Here is a 20,165-nt window from a genome sequence, read left to right on the forward strand (position 1 = left end):
TCAGTATCTCTGGGCATCCTGCTCTGGTCCATGGGCTCTGTGCCAATGGAGGGCTGATGACCACTCGTCTCTGGTGAGAGCAACTGTGCTGAAGGACCCTGTGTCTGTGTGAGAGGCTCTCCCCTGTGAGCATGGGCTGCTGTGCCATGCAGAAGCCCTGAAGGCTGTGGCCGGGACTGGAGGAATCTCTGGATGTGGTGGGAGCTGTGGCAGAGGTGAGAGACAGCAAAGGTATCGTCCTGTGCCAGGCTCTGCTCTCAGTTCCTCCAGTGCTGTCCCTGAGGCCCTTCTCATCCCCACACGGTGTCAGTGTGGTTCCACTGCACAGTCTGAGTTCACCCGGCCACCAGGAGGCAAAGGGGCTGTGGACAGCCAGGTGCCAGTGTGTAACACCGTGGTGCAGAGCAGCCCCCGCTGACTCCTTTGGAGGCTGCCATGGGCCGTGCTGTGGGCAGGCAGCAGAGGGGCTGCCCCAGGCTGTCCCAGAGTGGGAGGATGCTGTGGGCAGTTGCTTGGTACAAACCCCATCCCAGGTCTACCCATGTTTCCTGTCCCCCTGCCCAGGGAGACCCATGTCTTGTCCTCTCTCTCCTCTCCCTCTCTGGGTTCCCTGGTCCAGGCAACGCTGACTCTGCCATCCTCATTGTCTCACAAGGTGGGAGACACCGTCAAGATCACCTGCTCGGGTAGCAGCTACAGCTATGACTGGTTCCAGCAGAAGGTCCCTGGCAGTGCCCCTGTCACCGTGATCTACGATAACACCAACAGACCCTCGGACATCCCTTCGCGATTCTCCGGATCCACATCTGGCACCACGAGCACATTAACCATCACTGGGGTCCAAGCCGAGGACGAGGCTGTCTATTTCTGTGGTAGCTACGACAGCAGCAGTGGTGGCTACTATGGTGTTTTTTGACAACAAGTACCAGAAAGTGAGACAGAACCCAAAATGAGAAGAAAGATTTTGGTCCCTCTCCCTCGTCTGGCTGTGAGGCCAAGGTAGGTTCCTGTCCCTTCTGCACAGCCATGACAGGGAATGTTGTCTCTTTGTTGTCCCAGAGAATGGGAGGTGCCACTGTGGCTGGGGACCATTGTCCTGGTCCCTACAAAACTCAAGATATGGCTGTGTTCTTCACCCCACTGCTCCTTGCTACTGATGGCCATGTCCTCCTGCTTCTGCCAGTGCTGCCTCTGTGCTGGGATGCATTGGGCTGGGCTCTGCTCCCCAGATGTTTCTGGCACCATGTCCATGTGTGTTCTCTGACTGTGGCATTCCCTGTAACATTGTTGAGATAGTTCTGTACTCCTGAGAAGCTGTGTGACCTTCCATTTCCTCCTCTCTCTCCTCTCCCTTTCCAGGTTCCCTGGTCCAGGCAGCATTACTGAGTCAGCTGTCATTGGTGTCAGCCAATATGGGAGAGACTGTCAAGATCACCTGCTCAGGGAGTAGTGACAACTATGGCTGGTACCAGCAGAAGGTCCCTGGCAGTGCCCCTGTCACTGTGATCTACTACAACGACAAGAGACCCTCGGACATCCCTTCACGATTCTCCGGATCCGTATCCAGCAACACTGGCACATTAACCATCACTGGGGTCCAAGCCGAGGACGAGGCTGTCTATTTCTGTGGTAGCTGGGACAGCAGCATTCCTGCTGGTATAGTAACACAGAGAGATTTTTAAGTTAAGTATAGGGGACTTAGAAATTGAAGTTTTCTGTCCTTCTCATGGCCAAGCAGAGCTGTGGATTTAGGGCTAGGTCAGGGTTTTGTCTCCTCTGCACTACTGCGTTTATTAAATCCCCTCCTTTTCTTTCCCAGAGCCCTGGCAGTGACTTTGTGGCTGTAGACTATTGTCCTGGTCTCTACAAAACTCATGCTATGGCTTTGTTCCCAAATGTGTCTGTGACATGTCCAGGTCCATTCTCCTCTGACTGTGTCATTCCCTGTAACCATGTCTGTGCAGGTCTGTGCTCCTGGTTCAATGGCTGATTCTCCTTTTCTCCCCTCTCTCCTTTCCTTCTCCCCATTCCCCAGTCCAGGCAGCACTGCTGAGTCAGCTGTTCTTGGTCTCAGCCAGTGTGGGAGACACCGTCAAGATCACCTGCTCTGGGAGTAGCAACAGCTATGGCTGGTACCAGCAGAAGGTCCCTGGCAGTGGCCCTGTCACTGTGATCTACTACAACGACAGGAGACCCTCGGACGTCCCTTCGCGATTCTCCGGATCCAAGTCCGGCTCCACGGGCACATTAACCATCACTGGGGTCCAAGCCGAGGACGAGGCTGTCTATTTCTGTGGTAACTACGACAGCAGCAGTAAAAATCTTACCACAGTGACATGGAGCAATGAGGAAGTGATACAAAACCCTCCCGCCATGGCAGGGGCTGCTGTGTCTGCCGTCCCTGTGTGAAGGTGGGCAGGTCCCTGGCATGACTCTGCCCTTGCTGCCCTTTGTCTGCCCTTGCTGCACAGTGTGGCTGTGCCTGGTGTGCCAACACCATCCAGTAGAATCCTTCCCTTGTCATTTGTGGAGGAGAGCAGATAGGGTAGAACTTAATAGACTACATCAGATGGAAGAGATCTTCAGTGATCACATAGTCTAACTGCCTCATCACTACAGGGCAGGCCAAAATGAAGGGCATTGTCCAAATGCCCCTACAACAGTCAGGCTTGGGATATGATCCAATTCTCTAGGAAGCCTGTCAAGTGTTTGAACTCACTTTCAGTAAAGAAATGCTGGCATGACCTTCCAGCAACCTTGTCCCTTCCCTGAGCTCCAGGTCCAAGGTCCCCTGTTCTCCCCAGGTGGTGCCCAGGGCCCACCCAGCTGCCTCCCTGCCCAGCTCCCAGCCCTGAACCACCCCCTCAAGGGCCTCAGACCTGCTGAAACTGCAGCCCCAGCACCAAGAGATGGGGATGTGCCCTAGGCCAGCGAGCTGGGCCAAAGCTTTGCCTTCAAAGCCTGTGAAGGGACATTTTCTGTGGGCACTGAAGCTCTGGGGTCATACCTGAGGCTGCCAGGAAAGAGCAGTGCTGGTCAGAGGATGCTCTGTTGTACTGCAAGAGGAGCCCACAGGCTATTTCTGTGTTTTCCATGTTTGCTCAGTGCCGGCCAGTGAGCTCATGTTCAGCCTGTGCAGGAGCACCCCAGCACCTCTGGCCCCATGGGAAACCCTTGCTCCTGGAAAATGTCCCTCTCCTCACCTCATTATCCATCCATGGTACAGATGTCCTGTCAACCATCCTTGGTGTCAGCCAAAGTGGGAGACACCGTCAAGATCACCTGCTCTGGTAGCAGCTACAACTATGGCTGGTTCCAGCAGAAGGTCCCTGGCAGTGCCCCTGTCACTGTGATCTATACTAACAGCAACAGACCCTCGGACATCCCTTCGCGATTCTCCGGATCCAAGTCTGGCTCCACGGCCACATTAACCATCACTGGGGTCCAAGCCGAGGACGAGGCTGTCTATTTCTGTGGTAGCTACGACAGCAGCAGTGGTGGCTATGGTATGTGGTGCCAACAGGTAACAGGAAGTGAGACAGATTCCAAAACTAGAGGAAAGATTTCAGCCCTTCTGCCTCCTTGCTGGCTGTGGAGCTGAAGAATGTCCCTGTCCTGTCTGCACAGCCATGGCTGGGAACATCTTCCTTTTGGTGTCCCACAGAACTGCAAGTTCTCTTGATATCCCCCATGTCTGAGGAGCATTTCTTTGTCACAATAAAGATCACATTGTAGCCTTGTCCCTCACCCCACTCTGTCCTACTATTGATGACCATGTCCTCCTGCTTCTGCCTGAACCCATGGCTCTCATATGGCTCTGGCTTAGCTGTCCCCAGTGTCCATGTCTGAGGGGCAAGCCACCTGGGTCTGCTCTGGGAGTAACAACAATGTTTATGGCTGGTACCAGCAGAAGGTCCCTGGCAGTGCCTCTGTCACTGTGATCAGTGACACTGTAACACCAACAGACCCTCAGACATCACTTTGGGATTCTCTGGATCCACACCCAGCTCCACAGGCACATTAACCATCACTGGGGTCCAAGCCGAGGACAAGGCTGTCTATTTCTGTGGTGGCGAGGACAGCAGCAGTGATTCCACAGTCACATGGAGCAACAGGGAAGTGAGGCAAGAACCTCCTGCCATTGCAGACCTCAGTCAGGAGTCTCTGCTGTGCCCCTTTGATGGTGGGGGCAGGTCCTCTCCATGGCCCTGACCTTGCTGCCAAGTGCTGAACAGGGCTGTGCCTGATGTCCCAGCTTGGATGGGACAGGAAGTGTCATGGTGGAGGGGGAATTTCCCGTGGGTGCAACCACTCTTGATCTGGGCTGCAGCTATGGATGATACCCGTGATTCCTGTGCCCTGAGTTGGAGCAGGGCTGGCCAGGGGCTGCCCCGGTGCTGACTGCCTCTGCCGGGCACCAGGTGCTGGGAAGTCGCAATTTGGGACATGTGGTGGCTTCTGTCCCCATCTGTCTCCAGTGGTTCCAGAGTGAGGAGAGAGGTGTGGACAGAATCCAGCCATGAGTGCAGGATAAGATTTACACGGAGGGGTATCCTGGTGGGGTGGGGCTTAAAAAGGAATCAGGGTCCATGGCACAGCCCCATCATCATGGGGACGTGGAGCTGGTGGGATCACACCATGGCCTGGGTCCCTCTCCTCCTCGCGCTGCTTGCCCACACCTCAGGTGCCAAGGCCAGACTCGCTGTGCCTGGACAGGGTCTTTGGGCACAGGGGTCCTGTCCCCCTGTCCAGGGACATTTGTGCTCCTGGGGTTTTGACAACCCCTGTCTTTCCCTCTCTCTCCTCTTCCTGTCCGGGTTCCCTGGTCCAGGCAGCGCTGACTCAGCCATCCTCATTGTCTCACAAGGTGGGAGACACCGTCAAGATCACCTGCTCTGGGAGTAGTGGCAGCTATGGTTGGTACCAGCAGAAGGTCCCTGGCAGTGCCCCTGTCACTGTGATCTACTGGGATGACCAGAGACCCTCGGACATCCCTTCGCGATTCTCCGGATCCCAGTCCGGTTCCACGGCACATTAACCATCACTGGGGTCCAAGCCGAGGACGAGGCTGTCTATTTCTGTGGTGGTTACGACAACAGTGCCACTGCTGGCACAGTGTTACAGAGCAATGTAACATTACCAGCTCACAGGGAGGCATTGCTGGACCCTGGGGATTGGTGCTGGACCTCTCCTATTGTTCTGGGAAGAGCAAAGATCTTGAGTAGTGGATCTGGGCTGGTAGGAGAGGAGTTGTGTAGGAGCCTGGACAGAAAAGCAGGAGAGTAAGGGGAGACCTTATGCACCTGGGACACACGTGGGAGGGAAAAGTACCAAAAGTGAGGTGGGGAATGTTGGGGCTTGGTATTGTCCCAGCCCCTTCAATAGGAGCTATGGGTGCTCCGATACTCCCTTGCCCCCTGTGCACATCTCTCCCTTGCCCTTTGGCCCTTGATCCTGCAACCTCTCAGCCTGAGCTGGGGCTGTGGTGTCTGTGCTGGCAGGTTTGGGGCTCAGAGCTGGGAGGTGTCTCTGCTATGTGCCCAGGGACAAGCCCTGCTGCATCTCTGGTGGTGGGGCTGGTCATGAAGTGGGGAGGGAGGTGAGGAGAGAGGTGCAGGCAGGATCCGACTGTGAGGGTCAGAGTTGCATGGAGGGACTGTGTCCTGGGTGGGCAGGGGCTTAAATGTGAGTCAGGGTCCACAGCACAGCCCCATCAGGGTGAGGACATGGAGCTGGTGGGATCACACCATGGCCTCAATCCCTCTCTTCCTCGTGGTGCTCAAACACAGTTCAAGTGCCATGCCCAGGCTCGCTGTGCCAAAACAAGGCCTTTGGGCTCCTGCCCCTCTGCTCAGGGAGGGCTGTGCTCCTGGGGCTCTGACTGACCACTGTCTTCTCCCTTCTCTCCAATCTCTCTCCAAGTTCCCTGGTCCAGGCAGCAGTACTGACTCAGTCGTCCTTCTTGTTTCACAAAGCAGAAGACGCTGTCAAGATCACCTGCTCTGGGGCTAGCAGCAACTGGTATGGCTGGTTCCAGCAGAAGGTCCCTGGCAGTGCCCCTGTCACCGTGATCTATGTTAACACCAACAGACCCTCGAACATCCCTTCGCGATTCTCAGGATCCATATCTGGCAACACCGGCACATTAACCATCACTGGGGTCCAAGCCGAGGACGAGGCTGTCTATTTCTGTGGTGGTCAGGACAGCAGCAGTGGTGCTGCCACAGTGACATGGAGCAACAGGAAAGTGATACAAAACCCACTTGGCTTAGCTGTCCATTACAGCTCCAGGACTGTTCCCATCCCTTGACACTTGAGGAAGTTATGACCTCCCAGCAGCTCTGTCATGGCCCAGCATGTCCAATCTGTGTAGCTGCTGGCAGAATTGTCCCATCACTGTTCCCCTGACCAGGGAGGGCTGTGTGCTCCAGGAACAGTGGCTGACACTCTTTTTCTCCCTTTTTCCTCTTCAGGTTGCTTGGTCCAGACAGTGTTGGGTCATCTCTCCTTGGTGTCAGCGATCCTGGGACAAACTTTTAAGATTATGTGTTCCAGGGTTGGCTGGTACCATGGCTGATCCCAGGAGAAGGTTACTGGCAGCACCTCCATCTGTCAGTGTGAACTGTGAGAACCCCCAGGGACCCTCAGACATCCCTTTGCCATTCTCTCATCCACATCCGTCTCCATGAGCACATGAACCATCACTGGGGTCCAGCCTATGGAAGGGGCTGTCTGTTATTGTGGTATCTACAAAAGCAGCAGCAATAGTGTTGCCACAGTGACTTGGAGAAACAGGGAAGTGATAAAAAGCCCTCTGGCCATGCTGTCCCCCTTTGATGGTGGGGCAGACCCCTGGCATGACTCTGCCCTTGCTGCCCTGTGCTAATGTCGACTGTGCCTGGTGTCCCAACTCCATCAAGTAGAACTTGCTATTTATGGAGGAGAGCACATAAGAAAGAGCTGAATAAATTATTTCAGGTGGAAGAGCCTTTCAGTCATCACATCATCCAACTACCTGACCACTGCAGGGCTGACTACAGGGAAGGGCATCATCAACACACACAGCCTGGGGATATCATCCAGCTCTCCAGAAAGCCTGTTGAGTGTTTGGCCACACCCTCAACAAAGAAATGCTGGCATGACCTCTCAGCAACCCTGTCCCCACCATGGCCCTGTCCTTACTGCCCTGTAGTGCAGGTGGCTGTGCCCAATGTCCCACCTCAGACATCCTTTACAGCACCAGGTGTGCCTATCCCCTGTCATTTTTGCAGGGCATCTAAAGCACTTGGGAAGAGGAGCAGGAGGCTGCCTCTCAGTGTTCTGGCTGGCACACCAGTGCTGATCAGAGTCATGGCAACTCCCACCAAGGAGAAAGAGAGACACAAGCCCACTGTTGCCTCCAGGGTCCCTCGGGTGCTGCTGCTGCTGCTACAGCTTGAACGCAGAGCAGGAGCAGCACGTGTGGCCGTGAGGAGGTTCCTGCTGTGGGGCACGTGCTCTGCTCCAGCAGGTCCCCTCTGCGCTGCCCGCAGGGAGACAGCCCTGCAGCCTTGCCCTGGCCATGCCAGCCAGGATCCCGATGCTCCAGGCACTGGGTCCAGCATAGTCAGGACAGGGAGGGTCATGGGGCAGGTGGAATTTCCCATGGGTGCAGCCACTCTTGGTCTGGGCTGGGGCCACCAACAACACCTGTGATCATTGTGCCCTGAGTAGGAGCAGGGCTGGCCAGGGACTGCCCCAGCTCTGGTTGACTCTGCGAAGCACCAACCCATTGGGATTGTGACCAGTTCAAGGACAGGGAGGCATTGCTGGACCGAGGAGATTGGTGCTGGACCTCTCCTATTCTTCTGGGGAGGGGATGCATGGGAAGTCAAAGATCTGGAGTGGTGGATCTGGGTCAGCAGGAGAAGAGTGTGAGAGTCAGAGCAGAAAAGCAGTAGTGCAAGGGAGTACTTTATGGCCCTGGGACACACACGGGAGGCAAAAATACCAAAAGTGGGAGTGCTGGAGATTCACATTGTCCCAGCCACACCACTGGGACCTGTGGTGGCTTCTGTCCCCTCTGTCTCAAATGTCCATCTCTCCCTCACCCTTTAGCCCTTGATCCTGCAGGCACTCAGCCTGAGCCGGGAACAAGGAGTCTGCGAGGGTGAATTTTGGCTCAGAGCTGGGAGGTGTCTCCGCTGTGTGCCCACGGACAAGCCCTGCTGCATCTGCGGTGGTGGGGCTGGGCGTGGAGCGGGGAGGGAGGCGAGGAGAGAGGCGCGGGCAAGATCCAGCTGTGAGCGAAGCGTCAGATTTGCATGGAGGGGCCGTGTCCTGGCGCAGCAGGGGCTTAAAAGGGAGTCAGGGTCCACGGCACAGCCCCATCATCGTGGGGACGCGGAGCTGGTGGGATCACACCATGGCCTGGGTGCCTCTCCTCCTCGCGCTGCTCGCCCACACCTCAGGTGCCTGGGCGGACACGCTGTGCCTGGATGGGGACTTTGGGCACATCCCTCTGCCCAGGGACTGTGATCCTGGGGCTCTGACTGACCCTCTCTCTCCTCTCCGATTTCAGGTTCCCTGGCAGCGCTGACTCAGCCAGCCTCATTGTCTCACAAGGTGGGAGACACCGTCAAGATCACCTGCTCTGGGAGTAGCAACAACTACTATGGCTGGTTCCAGCAGAAGGTCCCTGGCAGTGCCCCGGTCACTGTGATCTATGCTAATACCAACAGACCCTCGAACATCCCTTCGCGATTCTCCGGATCCAAGTCCGGCTCCACGGCCACATTAACCATCACTGGGGTCCAAACCGAGGACGAGGCTGTCTATTTCTGTGGTGGCTACGACAGCAGCAGTAATGCTGGTATATTCGGACCCGGGACCATGTTGACCGTCAAAGGTGAGCCGCCGATTTCTTCTCGGTCTTTCCTTCCCCGGTGCGAAATTTTGACATTTTGTCGATTTTTGATGATTTGGGGTTTTTTTCTCGGGCTTGGCGCTGGGTTGGGGTCTACCACCCGTTCGGGGACGGGCACAAAGCGCAGCATTTTGGGCTGGGTCTTGTCCCTGTGGACTCCGGGTATTCTGTCAGGCACTACGAAGGATTGGGGGGTATTTTCTGACATGAAAGATCTTAAAATTTGCCCCAGAAATTTGTCTGAGGTCTCAGAAAGAGGGAAACCTGGGTTTAGGTCCCTAAAGGAGGAGATTTTTGTCTTTGTTAAAGAAATTTGTCAGCCTAAAATCTAAGTCCTCAACTCTTAGTCCAAAGTCTGTCACCACTGGTGAGAGAAAGGGGATCCTCTCCGGGGTCCTGTGGCTGAGGGTGCATTGGCTGTGAAAGGGCAGCCATGAGCAGCTCATCCCTGGGTTCTTAAATTAAAAATTTCAGGGGTCTCTTAAAGAGCCTGTTGTCCAGGTAAGTCATGTCAAAAATGAGAATTAACGCTTTGAAAATGCTACCAGGAATGTCATTTGTCTTTGTCTGTAATTTGGAAAAGAATGTGGTCAAAAATCCCAATTTGAACCAAATTAATGGGGACTAAGACTGAAAAAAACATTCTTTGACCATTTTTAAGCAGAAATTTTTTAATGCTGAAGTCATCTTGTTTTTTTAATAGAGATAGAGATAGAGAGAAATAGAGATAGAGATAGAGACACTGTGCATTGGAGGAGGCAACAGAACCACCTCAGAAAGACCAAACATCTTTTCTCCATCTTTCTTTGTGTCATTCTTACTTGTGTTTTTTCTTTGGCGAGTCTGAAATTGTCTGAAAGCAGAACTGGGCAGAAAACAGGGTGGTTTGTCTGTGAATTTTTTTTTAAACAAATTGCCTTGCAAAAGTAAAGAAATGGGTTTGAGGCAAATAACTAGAGATTTAGCTATGAATAGTATACATAAAAATATGTAATATAAAATATATTACATATATGAAATGTATAAATGCATAAATGTTTGCCATATGCATTTTATGGAATTATACATATATTCATGTAATGATATGTACTACATATATAAGTATATTGTATACTTTATAGATGTGATCTATATTATGTGAATTAGCTGTATATATCTGTAATATGTACTATGTATATGCACAAATATGTACAAATAGTGTATATAAACCATATAGATGTATGTGTGGTGCATTACACACCTATATACACACATATTTTATATATAAAAATTATATCTATTATATATACAAAGATAAATATATAGATAGATTTAGATTCAGATTTAGATTTAGATTTCCCAGATCTAAATACATTGAAGTTATAAATGGTAAGCTCTTGGTTGTGGGGGAAGCAGGGAGTTTCTGGGTAGTGCCAGCTGGGCAGGCAGGGGCTGTGTTGGGGCACAGGGCCCTCTCTGACCCCACACCTCACTCTTCCCTCGCAGGCCAGCCTGAGGTCTCTCCCACCATCCACCTCTTCCCGCCGTCCGCCGATGAGATCGCAAAGAAGAACACAGCCACCCTGGTGTGTCTGCTGGAGAACTTCTACCCCAGCCAAGTGGAAGTGGAATGGTCGGCTGACGGCACCGTCCTCAAAAACAATGTGGAGACCAGTCAGTCCCAGCGGCAGAGCAACAACCAGTACATGGCCAGCAGCTACCTGTCACTGGACGCCAGCCAGTGGCAAAGTTACAATTCTGTCTCCTGCAAGGCCAAGCACGAGGCTGGCAATGTGGTGAAGACGGTGAACAGATCCGAGTGTCCCTAACCCCACTGGGACCTCCTTGCACCCGCCGGCCCTTTGCTGGCTCGCTCACTCCTCCCCACTTCTGGGGACAGCGGCTCCCCCCAGCCGCACATCTCGCTCCCCTCTTCCCTGTCCCCTACTCCTGTCCCCACACTCTGAGTGTCAGACAAATAAAAACTGACACTGAACTAGCGCTGGCTCAGCATCCCTGTCTCTGTGTCCTTCCAACGCGCCCGCTCCCCACGCACGGGCTGGGGTCAGCCCAGTGCCACCAGTATGGAGGGTGGGATGGGAACACACACGTGCGTACACACACACATATTGTGGGGGCTCTGTGCAGCTTCTCCTCAACCCTGGGACCCCAATGAGCCCCCCTGGCTCTGTCAAGACCAAGGGATGAGCAGCCAGAGGCATAGCCTGCCCTAAACCCCCATGCCATCATCAGGCACACGTCCCTGGCTGTGCCATCGTTGTCACTTGGCATCTTTGGGCACATGGCTCCTGTCCCCCTGTCCAGGGACATTTGTGCTCCTGGGGCTTTGATGACCCCTGTCTTTCCTCTCTCTCCTCTTCCTGTCCGAGTTCCCTGGTCCAGGCAGGGCTGACTCAGCCATCCTCATTGTCTCACAAGGTGGGAGACACCGTCAAGATCACCTGCTCTGGGAGTAGTGGCAGCTATGGCTGGTACCAGCCGAGGACCAGGCTGTCTATTTCTGTGGTGGTTACGACAACAGTGCCACTGCTGGCACAGTGTTACAGAGCAATGTAACATTACCAGCTCACAGGGAGGCATTGCTGGACCCTGGGGATTGGTGCTGGACCTCTCCTATTGTTCTGGGAAGAGCAAAGATCTTGAGTAGTGGATCTGGGCTGGTAGGAGAGGAGTTGTGTAGGAGCCTGGACAGAAAAGCAGGAGAGTAAGGGGGGACCTTATGCACCTGGGACACACGTGGGAGGGAAAAGTACCAAAAGTGAGGTGGGGAATGTTGGGGCTTGGTATTGTCCCAGCCCCTTCAATAGGAGCTATGGGTGCTCCTATACTCCCTTGCCCCCTGTGTACATCTCTCCCTTGCCCTTTGGCCCTTGATCCTGCAACCTCTCAGCCTGAGCTGGGGCTGTGGTGTCTGTGCTGGCAGGTTTGGGGCTCAGAGCTGGGAGGTGTCTCTGCTATGTGCCCAGGGACAAGCCCTGCTGCATCTCTGGTGGTGGGGCTGGTCATGAAGTGGGGAGGGAGGTGAGGAGAGAGGTGCAGGCAGGATCCGACTGTGAGGGTCAGAGTTGCATGGAGGGACTGTGTCCTGGGTGGTCAGGGGCTTAAATGTGAGTCAGGGTTCACAGCACAGCCCCATCAGGGTGAGGACATGGAGCTGGTGGGATCACACCATGGCCTCAATCCCTCTCTTCCTCGTGGTGCTCAAACACAGTTCAAGTGCCATGCCCAGGCTCGCTGTGCCAAAACAAGGCCTCTGGGCTCCTGCCCCTCTGCTCAGGGAGGGCTGGGCTCCTGGGGCTCTGACTGACCACTGTCTTCTCCCTTCTCTCCAATCTCTCTCCAAGTTCCCTGGTCCAGGCAGCAGTACTGACTCAGTCGTCCTTCTTGTTTCACAAAGCAGAAGACGCTGTCAAGATCACCTGCTCTGGGGCTAGCAGCAACTGGTATGGCTGGTTCCAGCAGAAGGTCCCTGGCAGTGGCCCTGTCACTGTGATCTATGTTAACACCAACAGACCCTCGAACATCCCTTCGCGATTCTCCGGATCCATATCCGGCAACACCGGCACATTAACCATCACTGGGGTCCAAGCCGACGACGAGGCTGTCTATTTCTGTGGTGGTCAGGACAGCAGCAGTGGTGCTACCACAGTGACATGGAGCAACAGGAAAGTGATACAAAACCCACTTGGCTTAGCTGTCCATTACAGCTCCAGGACTGTTCCCATCCCTTGACACTTGAGGAAGTTATGACCTCCCAGCAGCTCTGTCATGGCCCAGCATGTCCAATCTGTGTAGCTGCTGGCAGAATTGTCCCATCACTGTTCCCCTGACCAGGGAGGGCTGTGTGCTCCAGGAACAGTGGCTGACACTCTTTTTCTCCCTTTTTCCTCTTCAGGTTGCTTGGTCCAGACAGTGTTGGGTCATCTCTCCTTGGTGTCAGCGATCCTGGGACAAACTTTTAAGATTATGTGTTCCAGGGTTGGCTGGTACCATGGCTGGTCCCAGGAGAAGGTTTCTGGCAGTGCCTCCATCTGTCAGTGTGAACTGTGAGAACACCCAGGGACCCTCGGACATCCCTTTGCCATTCTCTCATCCACATCCGTCTCCATGAGCACATGAACCATCACTGGGGTCCAACCTAAGGAAAGGGTTGTGTCGTGGTTTTGTTTTGGGTCAATTTGCTTTCACACTCTCCACACAATTACTATTATTTGAGAGAAGGTTTATGCAGACAAAAGAGACTGGATTTAGGAAAATAATATGAACATTACTAGCAAGTTAAAACTAAAGAACTACATTTATAATAATTTCTACTTAAAGAAAAGGTATTATACATTTACAGAGATACTCTTCCCTCTTTTATATCAGTTCAAGGAGGAGAAACAGGGGTTTTTTCCATTGTCAGAGTTCCAGCTCTTTCTCTCCAGTAACTCTGCAGCACTCTCGTCGCAGCTGGAACTCTTTCTCCTTCTCTGTGTTGGCCTCCAGGGCTGGGCTTATCCCTCTCCTGGGCTAAGACCAGAGGCTGAGGTTTACCCAAGTCCTGAAGGCTTTTTCTTCCATAGTCTTATAAGGGGACACTTGCTTACCATGGATCTTCTTCCACAGGATTACAGGGAATAATGGCTCATGAGTCCACCCCTGCTTCCCTGTGGAGGTCCCATCCTACGGGAGAACAGTTTTTGATAGACTTTTCTGGCATAGTCTAGCATGGATTCCACACTCGGATCCCAACATCCCACCTGGGTCGTTTCGCTCCAGCATAGGTTTCCCTTAGGATCACAAAGTCTTCAACAGGACTTTGCCTCACCTCAGGTCTCTTATGAAGCCTCGGTTTCTTTATGCATCAACTTACTCCAGTGCAGGCTCTTCCACGAGCAGCACAGGGGTCTCCTCACCCCAACAAACTTCTATAGGTGGCAGGGATTTACCTTTCAGTCTTTACCCTGCTGAAGGGAGAGAGCGAAAGGGGGAAGAAGCAAGCCCCCCCCCCTTCGCACTTCTCTTTCCTGTTGCAGCTTCAGCTGCCAGCTTTGACCTTGGACACTTTGTTATCTCTTTGCTGGAATTCTTCTACAGTGTTTCTCGTCCAAGCAGTCAGTCTTTTAAACTTTTTTTTTCCTTCACTCTCTTACAAGAGAGAAGGGAAGCTTCAGTGCCACACCTGCCCCCGGGCCCAAGCCAGGGAAGGAGAGGGCCTGGCCCCCCCACCTGGGGCCTGACACTACTCCCTACATGGCTGCCTAATTTTAACTGCGTAATCCACCTTCTCGTTCGTTTTCTTAAAGATGTAATTAACAAAGGCATTACTGAGAGTTTTAATTGGCTTCTTGTCCGGAAATTCACCTGGATAAAACCATTTTCAGCACCAGGGGCTGGCCGGTTGGGCAAAACCACGACAGGCTGTCTGTTACTATGATATCTACAAAATCTGCAGCAATAATGTTGCCACAGTGACTTGGAGAAAAAAGGGAAGTGATAAAAAGCCCTCTGGCCATGCAGGGGCCAGTTTGAAATCTCTGCTGTCCCCCTTTGATGGTGGGGCAGACCCCTGGCATGACTCTGCCCTTGCTGCCCTGTGCTAATGTGGCTGTGCCTGGTGTCCCAACTCCATCCAGTAGAGCCCTTCCCTTGCTATTTATGGAGGAGAGCACATAAGAAAGAGCTGATTAAACTATTTCAGGTGGAAGAGCCTTTCAGTCATCACATCATCCAACTGCCTGGCCACTGCAGGGCTGACTACAATGAAGGGCATTGTCAACACACGCAGCCTGGGGATACAATCCAGCTCTCCAGAAAGCCTGTTGAGTGTTTGACCACACCCTCAACAAAGAAATGCTGGCATGACCTCTCAGCAACCCTGTCCCCACCATGACCCTGTCCTTACTGCCCTGTGCTGCAGGTGGCTGTGCCCAATGTCCCACCTCAGACATCCCTTACAGCACCAGGTCTGTGCCCATCCTCTGTCATTTTTGCAGGGCATCTAAAGCACTTGGGAAGAGGAGCAGGAGGCTGCCTCTCAGTGTTCTGGCTGGCACACCAGTGCTGATCAGAGTCATGGCAACTCCCACCAAGGAGAAAGAGAGACACAAGCCCACTGTTGCCCCAGGGTCCCTCGAGTGCTGCTGCTGCTGCTACAGCTTGAACGCAGAGCAGGAGCAGCACGTGTGGCCGTGAGGAGGTTCCTGCTGTGGGGCACGTGCTCTGCTCCAGCAGGTCCCCTCTGCGCTGCCCGCAGGGAGACAGCCCTGCAGCCTTGCCCTGGCCATGCCAGCCAGGATCCCGATGCTCCAGGCACTGGGTCCAGCATAGTCAGGACAGGGAGGGTCATGGGGCAGGTGGAATTTCCCGTGGGTGCAGCCACTCTTGGTCTGGGCTGGGGCCACCAACAACACCTGTGATCATTGTGCCCTGAGTAGGAGCAGGGCTGGCCAGGGACTACCCCAGCTCTGGCTGCCTCTGCCAAGCACCAACCCATTGGGATTGTGACCAGTTCAGGGACAGGGAGGCATTGCTGGACCGAGGAGATTGGTGCTGGACCTCTCCTATTCTTCTGGGGAGGGGATGCATGGGAAGTCAAAGATCTGGAGTGGTGGATCTGGGTTGGCAGGAAAGGAGTGTGAGAGCCAGAGCAGAAAAGCAGTAGTGCAAGGGAGTACTTTATGGCCCTGGGACACACATGGGAGGCAAAAATACCAAAAGTGGATAGTGCTGGAGATGTCACATTGTCCCAACCACATCACTGGGACCTGTGGTGGCTTCTGTCCCCTCTGTCTCAAATGTCCACCTCTCCCTCTGACAAACGTTGAGGGTGGACAGGGAGGGGGACCCCAGGACACGAGCAGCAGCAGGGAGCGAGGCAGAGAGAGTTTATTGTTTTGGGTAACAACTTAAATAGCTCTTGGGGGGATTACAAAGTGACCCCGCTGACAGCCCTCTTTTATCAGAGGCATTTGATATCACTTACACAGGTTTGTATTTGCAAAACTCTTTCATCTAATTTAAACCGTTTTCATTCTGTTTCACTTACTGCTGAACACAACAACACATACTGCAGTTAAAAGTATTTCATTAGAGTCACTTTGGCAGCTGGAATTTACCGATGTCTGTGTTCTGGTGAAAGGAATGCTGCTTTTCTGTTTCAACACTCTTTCAGCCACTTTTTTGGTGCACGGGATGTGGAGAGGGGCATTCTCTGGCGGGGCCTGCTCTTTCTCCTGCCACGTGGCACAAGGCAGAGTGTTCTTTCAGCGGCTTTCAGCACGGGGGACAGGGGGAGGTGCTTTGCCAGCAGTGCAGCTCTGTGGCCACAGTAGAAAACCTTGGCCAGGTGGAGTGGTGTGGGGGGGATCATCCGGCCATGTGGCACTGGGGGTAGTCACCTGGTGGACGCGCGGTTCTAAGGGGAGGGCTTGGCACTGACTTCTTATCTTGGTCCCAGGACGGCCTGGTTAAACAAACTCTGGCACGGGAGGATGGCCCTGGGGCGGCTGGATGAATGATGCAGCTTTCACGGAGTTGTTTAGCGAGGGGAACTGTTTGTGGAGATGTTTCTAACAGGTTAAACTGGTTCTTCACCAATGCCGGCATTGTCTGAGTTGCTTTGTTGGAACGGAATTATTTTTTTTTTTTTAGTTTTTAAAGCAGTCTTTTTAAATGACTTGCCGATGGAAATCAATATGTTTTTTAAGCTTCCTTTTCTTTCTTAAAGAGGCACGTGAGCACATGCTTGCATTAGTTTCAGGGTCAGAGGGGAAAGGACGCTGCTGGAATTTGCTCCTACCTTCTCCGATGTGAAATCAGGTTGACGGATGTCCCACAAACCTCTGAGTTTGTCACATCCAGAATGCTGAAATTCCAGGCATTCACCCAACGCAGAATATCCCAACATCTTCCATGCTGAAGCTGCCTCCTCTTCACAGAGGTCAACCATGCCCAACCGTTGGGCGCCATGTGACGAACATTGAGGGTGGACAAGGAGGGGGACCCCAGGCTAGACGCTTTTCCTTTTACCTCTAGTCCAGGAGGGGGGCGTGCTCCCTCCCCCTCTCCCCCACCACATGGTGTCCCATGGTTCTCACAGAGACCCCAGGACATGAACAACAGCAGGGAGAGAAGGCAGAGAGAGTTTATTGTTCTGGGTAATTAACGACTTAAATAGCTCATGGGGGGATTACAAAGTGACCACTGGGAATTCAGGAGGTTTTACAACTAGCCAATGACAATAACGGGTTAACAACCAATAGATAAACTCTCAGTTATCTCTTAGACATTCCAAAGGTATAGGTAACACTGAGGAACCTTGGGAAGAAGGTGAGTTTATACAAAGAGTTACAAAGACATTTGGAAAGCATGTTCACTTTAACAACATTAATACGTCTCCTTTGTCTTATACACCAAAAGCCAAGTGCAACATCCTTCACCCTTTAGCCCTTGATCCTGCAGGCACTCAGCCTGAGCTGGGAACAAGGGATCTGCGAGAGTGAATTTTGGCTCAGAGCTGGGAGGTGTCTCCACTGTGTGCCCATGGACAAGTCCTGCTGCATCTGCAGTGGTGGGGCTGGGCGTGGAGCGGGGAGGGAGGCGAGGAGAGAGGCGCGGGCAAGATCCGGCTGTGAGCGAAGCGTCAGATTTGCATGGAGGGGCCGTGTCCTGGCGCAGTAGGGGCTTAAAAGGGAGTCAGGGTCCACGGCACAGCCCCATCATCGTGGGGACGCGGAGCTGGTGGGATCACACCATGGCCTGGGTGCCTCTCCTCCTCGCGCTGCTCGCCCACACCTCAGGTGCCTGGGCGGACGTGCTGTGCCTGGATGGGGACTTTGGGCACATCCCTCTGCCCAGGGACTGTGATCCTGGGGCTCTGACTGACCCTCTCTCTCCTCTCCGATTTCAGGTTCCCTGGCAGCGCTGACTCAGCCAGCCTCATTGTCTCACAAGGTGGGAGACACCGTCAAGATCACCTGCTCTGGGAGTAGCAACAACTACTATGGCTGGTACCAGCAGAAGGTCCCTGGCAGTGCCCCGGTCACTGTGATCTACTGGAATGACAAGAGACCCCCGGGCATCCCTTCGCGATTCTCCGGATCCAAGTCTGGCTCCGACGGCATATTAACCATCACTGGGGTCCAAGCCGAGGACGAGGCTGTCTATTACTGTGGTGGCTGGGACAGCAGCAGTGCTCCTATATTTGGGTCCGGGACCATGGTGACTGTCAAAGGTGAGCTACCGATTTCTTCGCGGTTTTTCCTGTGGTCAAAAATCCCAATTTGAACCAAATTAATGGGGACTAAGACCGAAAAAAATCGTTCTTTGACCATTTTTAAGCAGAAATTTTTTAATGCTGAAGTCATCTTGGTTTTTTAATAGAGATAGAGATAGATAGAAAGAGAAATAGAGATAGAGACACTGTGCATTGGAGGAGGCAGCAGAACCACCTCAGAAAGGCCAAACATTTTTTCTCCATCTTTCTTTGTGTCATTCTTACTTGTGTTTTTCCTTTGGTGAGTCTGAAATTGTCTGAAAGTAGAACTGGGCAGAAAACAGGGTGGTTTGTCTGTGAATTTTTTTTTAAACAAATTGCCTTGCAAAAGTAAAGAAATGGGTTTGAGGCAAATAACTAGAGATTTAGCTATGAATATTATAGTATTTATTAATTATATATATTAATGATATAATATAAAATATATTACATATATGAAATGCATAAATGCATAAATATTTGCCATATGCATTTTATAGAATTATACATATATTCATGTAATGATATGTACTACATATGAAAGTATATTGTATACTTTATAGATGTGATCTATATTATGTGAATTAGCTGTATATATCTGTAATATGTACTGTGTATATGCACAAATATGTACAAATAGTGTATATAAACCATATATACAAGTAGATATGGGATGTACATAGATGTATGTGTGGTGCATTACACACCTATATACACACATATTTTATATATAAAAATTATATCTATTATATATACAAAGATAAATATATAGATAGATTTAGATTCAGATTTAGATTTAGATTTCCCAGATCTAAATACATTGAAGTTATAAGTGGTAAGCTCTTGGCTGTGGGGGAAGCAGGGAGTTTCTGGGTAGTGCCAGCTGGGCAGGCAGGGGCTGTGTTGGGGCACAGGGCCCTCTCTGACCCCACACCTCACTCTTCCCTCGCAGGCCAGCCTGTGGTCTCTCCCACCATGCACCTCTTCCCGCCGTCTGCCGATGAGATCGCAAAGAAGAACACAGCCACCCTGGTGTGTCTGCTGGAGAACTTCTACCCCAGCCGAGTGGAAGTGGCATGGTTGGCTGACGGTACCGTCCTCAAAAACAATGTGGAGACCGTTCTGCCCCAGCGGCAGAGCAACAACCGGTACAAGGGCAGAAGCTACCTGACACTGGAAGCCAGAGACTGGCAAAGTTACGATTCTGTCTCCTGCAAGGCCAAGCACGAGGCTGGCATTGTGGTGAAGACGTTGAACAGATCCGAGTATCCCTAACCCCACTGGGACCTCCTTGCACCCGCCGGCCCTTTGCTGGCTCGCTCACTCCTCCCCACTTCTGGGGACAGCGGCTCCCCCCAGCCGCACATCTCACTCCCCTCTTCCCTGTCCCCTACTCCTGTCCCCACACTCTGAGTGTCAGACAAATAAAAACTGACACTGAACTAGCGCTGGCTCAGCATCCCTGTCTCTGTGTCCTTCCAACGCGCCCGCTCCCCACGCACGGGCTGGGGTCAGCCCAGTGCCACCAGTATGGAGGGTGGGATGGGAACACACACGTGCGTACACACACACATATTGTGGGGGCTCTGTGCAGCTTCTCCTCAACCCTGGGACCCCAATGAGCCCCCCTGGCTCTGTCAAGACCAAGGGATGAGCAGCCAGAGGCATAGCCTGCCCTAAACCCCCATGCCATCATCAGGCACACGTCCCTGGCTGTGCCATCTTTATTGTTTGACCACTGGCCTCTGGGTGCCTTGCAGGAACACGTGGCCCGTGGTGGGGGCACAGGGCTGTCCCTTTGCTGCCAACCCTGGCTCTGCCCCCATTTCCTCAGTCACCCCTGCACTTCCCAGAACGGGGGTGCCGGTGTAGCCACCAAACACATGCAACAGTCTGTCCCTTGCACCCTATGCCACAGTAACATGGGTTCCTGCATGCCATGCACCCTTTCCCCAGCCCAGCCCTGGGGAAGTTTTCCTGTGGTCCTGCAGCACATTGAGGGGTTGACGGCCATGCTAACGC

General features: G+C 52.8%; 1 protein-coding gene and 1 gene segment (V, D, J or C); both read left to right on the forward strand.

The window, feature by feature from the left end:
• Positions 1-19,587, forward strand: part of LOC126641674 (immunoglobulin lambda-1 light chain-like) — a 34,849-nt gene extending 15,262 nt beyond the window's left edge. For 2 of the 3 annotated variants that reach the window (XM_050318631.1, XM_050318632.1), the window contains exons 2-3: positions 17,799-18,122; positions 19,096-19,587. In XM_050318631.1, coding sequence (XP_050174588.1) covers positions 17,799-18,122; positions 19,096-19,418 — 647 coding nt within the window. In that variant the 3' untranslated portion in view covers positions 19,419-19,587. Of the gene's footprint in view, positions 1-17,615; positions 17,689-17,798; positions 18,123-19,095 lie in introns of those variants that run through there. The other variant, XM_050318630.1, reaches the window with a different exon arrangement.
• On the forward strand, positions 1,398-10,897 carry LOC126641672 (Ig lambda chain C region-like). The segment is given in 3 exon segments: positions 1,398-1,613; positions 8,809-8,887; positions 10,391-10,897. Coding segments are annotated over 3 exon segments (603 nt in total).
• Positions 19,588-20,165: the final 578 nt, after the last annotated feature.

This window comes from Myiozetetes cayanensis, unplaced genomic scaffold (genome assembly GCF_022539395.1).
Source record: "Myiozetetes cayanensis isolate MyiCay16 unplaced genomic scaffold, myiCay2020 scf21, whole genome shotgun sequence".
Classification (NCBI taxonomy): Eukaryota; Metazoa; Chordata; class Aves; order Passeriformes; family Tyrannidae; genus Myiozetetes; species Myiozetetes cayanensis.